General features: G+C 34.6%; 1 protein-coding gene across 1 annotated transcript in view; it reads right to left on the bottom strand.

The window, feature by feature from the left end:
- Positions 1-1,358: 1,358 nt before the first annotated feature.
- Positions 1,359-3,849, bottom strand: part of LOC137637768 (uncharacterized) — a 39,051-nt gene continuing 36,560 nt past the window's right edge. Inside the window, exons 9-10 of the mRNA XM_068369894.1 lie at positions 2,266-2,442; positions 1,359-1,731 (exon numbers count right to left, since the gene is read on the bottom strand). Coding sequence (XP_068225995.1) covers positions 1,538-1,731; positions 2,266-2,442 — 371 coding nt within the window. The 3' untranslated portion in view covers positions 1,359-1,537. The remainder of the gene's footprint in view (positions 1,732-2,265; positions 2,443-3,849) is intronic.

The raw sequence follows: 3,849 nt of genomic DNA, 5'->3' as shown, positions 1-3,849 counted from the left end.
TGTCAATTTCTGTTTCATACCCGTAAAACTTATGTTGCCAAATATAGGATGAATTCACCACTTTTAGTCATATTAGGATTAATTATCTTAGACAAATTGCTAGGGAGGATGTTGATTCACCTATGACTTTTCTGGCCCTGATTGCAAACAACTATAGTTGACTAACTGCCTGGTATTTAATAGTGTTCTTTGGTCTAGACCGACTCTTGAGGTAAGATACACTGTTATGTAATAAATGTTGAGATATATAGAAATGATGAACTGAAAAGCTGAAGGTGAGTCTAGTACTACATATAACAGTTGCTCAATAAGATTGAACCACCAATCACAAGAGTGTTAAGAAGGATCGATTAGGTACAGATAAGTAGACCTTCTCTCACTGTATCTTAAACTCATCAAAGTTCAGCAAATAGAAACTATAAAATCTTGCAAACGCCTTTAATTACTCTGAGAAAGTATGGATGTACAACTTGAAAATACAAAGTTCGTAAAGGAAGCCTCTCTCTCTCTCTCTCTCTCTCTCTCTCTCTCTCTCTCTCTCTCTCTCTCTCTCTCTCTCTCTCTCTACATATTGCCTTTTGTGGCTATAAAACCCCTTATTGGCAAAAGGCGTAAGGCATAAACTAAAAACAAAATAAAGGTGTAAAGTATGATTTCATAGACCCATAAAACTTATTCAAATTTCACTGTATATAATACAAAAGAACATTGCAATAATTTCCTCTTCTAAAAGAATATTTGTGTAAATTCATTAAATACCACAAGTGACTCATTTAATCAATGATTTAAGAAAGAAAGCAAATCTAATTTTGGGAGATATAGAAAAGTGATCAGTAAGACTAACGGTCGACATCGGAAGAGGAAATACTTTCAACGCTTTGTTTAAATTATTATTATTATTATTATTATTATTATTATTATTATTATTATTATTATTATTATTATTATTACGTACTCCAAAAGGAAAGCAGTTACTGCGTTTACGGTATTAGTTCACAATGTGTTTTTAGACTGACTAAATATTAAATTTCAATAATTTCGAGAGAGAGAGAGAGAGAGAGAGAGAGAGAGAGAGAGAGAGAGAGAGAGAGAGAGAGAGAGAGAGAGAGAGAGAGAGCTAACGGAGTGACTTACACGTCAAAGCAATCGACCAGCAGACCAATAGACCGATGTATCAACAAAATCATAAAGATGACTACACATTTTCTCTGTACATGGAACACCGTAAACACTTGCTTTTGATATTTTGACATTTGAAACAAAAATTTGTTTGTGTCTGAAATTTTCCTCATTTCTGATTCAGAATTATCAATATATTTCTTAAGGATTCAAAATGAATGAGAAAATCGTTAATGCTTTGCTAGGATATATTGTTAAGCGGACATATTGATACATTATAGTGATGGAAGGTTATATTCATACATCCAATGCATCTGTGGATGGATGTATGTAAATTTATACACTAAAATAATCATATTAAAGGAATCTTGAAATCAAAGATGATCATCAGGGGGAGGTTGAAGGAACGTCGTCGTTCTCAGGGCATCGGGAACTGGCAATAACCCCAACGACCATTTGCACAATCGCCTAGGCCCAATTTGTAAAAAGAAGGAGACTCCCGAATAATGATCCCACAACGCCTCCTAGGGTCTGATCGGTCTTCCCCCCAAAGGTCTTCTGGGACGAGAGATCCGTCACTCATCCACTTCCCGTCGTAGACACCAACCCATCCTTTGAAAGAAGACAATTGAACCATAAGATAAGAGAAAAAGAAAGGAACAAATATAAATATGAACGATATAAGGGAAATTAATACATATTTTTAATTTTTTACCAATCTACAGTAGAAATTCTCTGTGACTTTGATAATCATTTAAACACACACGCTAACATAAAAAAATACACACACACACACACACACACACACACACATATATATATATATATATATATATATATATATATATATATATATATATATATATATGTGTGTGTGTGTGTGTGTGTGTGTGTTGTGCGTGTGTTTGTTTGTGTGCATAAGTGAAAGTTAGTATATATTTAACTTTAGTTGTTTCCGTAATGATAATTGGTTACTGCCATATCCTTCAACTGTACTGAAATCTGCAAATCTCTTTAAGAAGCACATTTCTCTCTCTCTCTCTCTCTCTCTCTCTCTCTCTCTCTCTCCTCTCTCTCTCTCTCTCTCCTCTCTCTCTCTCTCTCTCTCTCTCTCTCTATCAATTCTATATAAAATACTTAACTCACTATAGTATCCAAATGAGCGAACAATATCCTGTAGTTGTTCCAGACTCATATGCTGTGCAAGTCTCCCTCCTTCCTCTTCGCAGTTCTCCTTCACGTTAGTGAATGATGAAAATCGAGTGGTTTCCATTACGCATCCCAGTCCAGCAATCAATTTTGCTGGGCTTCTGCACTGGAACTCTGGAAGAAGAAGAAGAAGACGAAGAAGAAGAAGGAGAAAAAGGAGGAGGAGGAAAAGGAAGAAAAGAGGGAGTTAGACTTAAGAAACAATAATATAATGTATTATCATTATTATATACCTCACTTTTTCACACACTCACATACGCAGTAACGGCTCTTTTTTTTTTTTTTTTTCTATCTATCTTCTTCGCACTGCTAACGGAATCTTTTCAATCTTGCCTTTGCATGTATTTGTTTGCATGAAACTGCTTGTATAGAAACTTGTTATATATTATATGTTATCTGTTGAATAAAACTCAGTTGCATTCATCATGTCACTCTGTTGTTACCCAACATCATTCCATGACAGCGATGAGTAAGGTAAGCACCGACAACCATTTGTGAACAGGTGAGCAAAGGCAGGAGGTGTTGGGGCGTTTGATTCCAACCTTCTGGGACCTTTATAAACATTGTTGAGGAAGAGAACTGAAAGAGAGTAGAAAATTCTCTCTCTCTCTCTCTCTCTCTCTCTCTCTCTCTCTGTATATATATATATATATATATATATATATATATATATATATATATATATATATATATATACAGGTAGTAGGTTGGCCAGGGCACCAGCAACCCGTTAAGATACTACCACTAGAGAGTTTTGGGGAACTTTGACTGGCCAGACAGTACTACATTGGATCCTTCTCTCTGGTTACGGTTCATTTCCCCTATGCCTACACATACACCGGAAACTCTGTCCTTTTCTTTACATATTCTCCTCTGTCCTCATAAACCTGAAAACACTTGAGATTACCAAACAATTCTTCACCCAAGGGGTTAACTATTGAACTGTAGTTGTTCAGCGTCCACTTTCCTTTTGGTAAGGGTAGAAGAGATTCTTTAGCTATGGTAAGCAGCTCTTCTAGAAGAAAAACACTCCGAAATCAAACCATTGGGTAGTGCCATAGCCTCTGTACTTTGGTCTTCCACTAACTTGGATGAGAGTTCTCTTTCTTGAGAGTACGCTCAGGCACACTATTCTATCTTATTTCTCTTCCTATTGTTCTGTTAAGGTTTTTATAGTTTATATGGGAAATGTTTATTTTAATGTGAATGTTATTGAAATATTTTGTTTTTCCTTGCTTGCTTTCCTCACTGGGCTATTTTCCCTGTTGGAGCCCCTGTGCCTGTAGCATCTGTCTTTTCCAACTAGGGTTGTACCTCTGCGAATAATAACAATAATAACACACACACACACACACACACACACACATATATATATATATACATATATATATATATATGTATATATATATATATATATATATATATATATATATATAGATAGATAGATAGATATATATATATGTATATATATATATATTTATATATATATATATATACATATATATATATATATATATATAT

This window comes from Palaemon carinicauda, chromosome 3 (genome assembly GCF_036898095.1).
Source record: "Palaemon carinicauda isolate YSFRI2023 chromosome 3, ASM3689809v2, whole genome shotgun sequence".
NCBI classification, from domain to species: Eukaryota; Metazoa; Arthropoda; class Malacostraca; order Decapoda; family Palaemonidae; genus Palaemon; species Palaemon carinicauda.
This window is presented reverse-complemented; position numbering and strand designations above follow the sequence as displayed.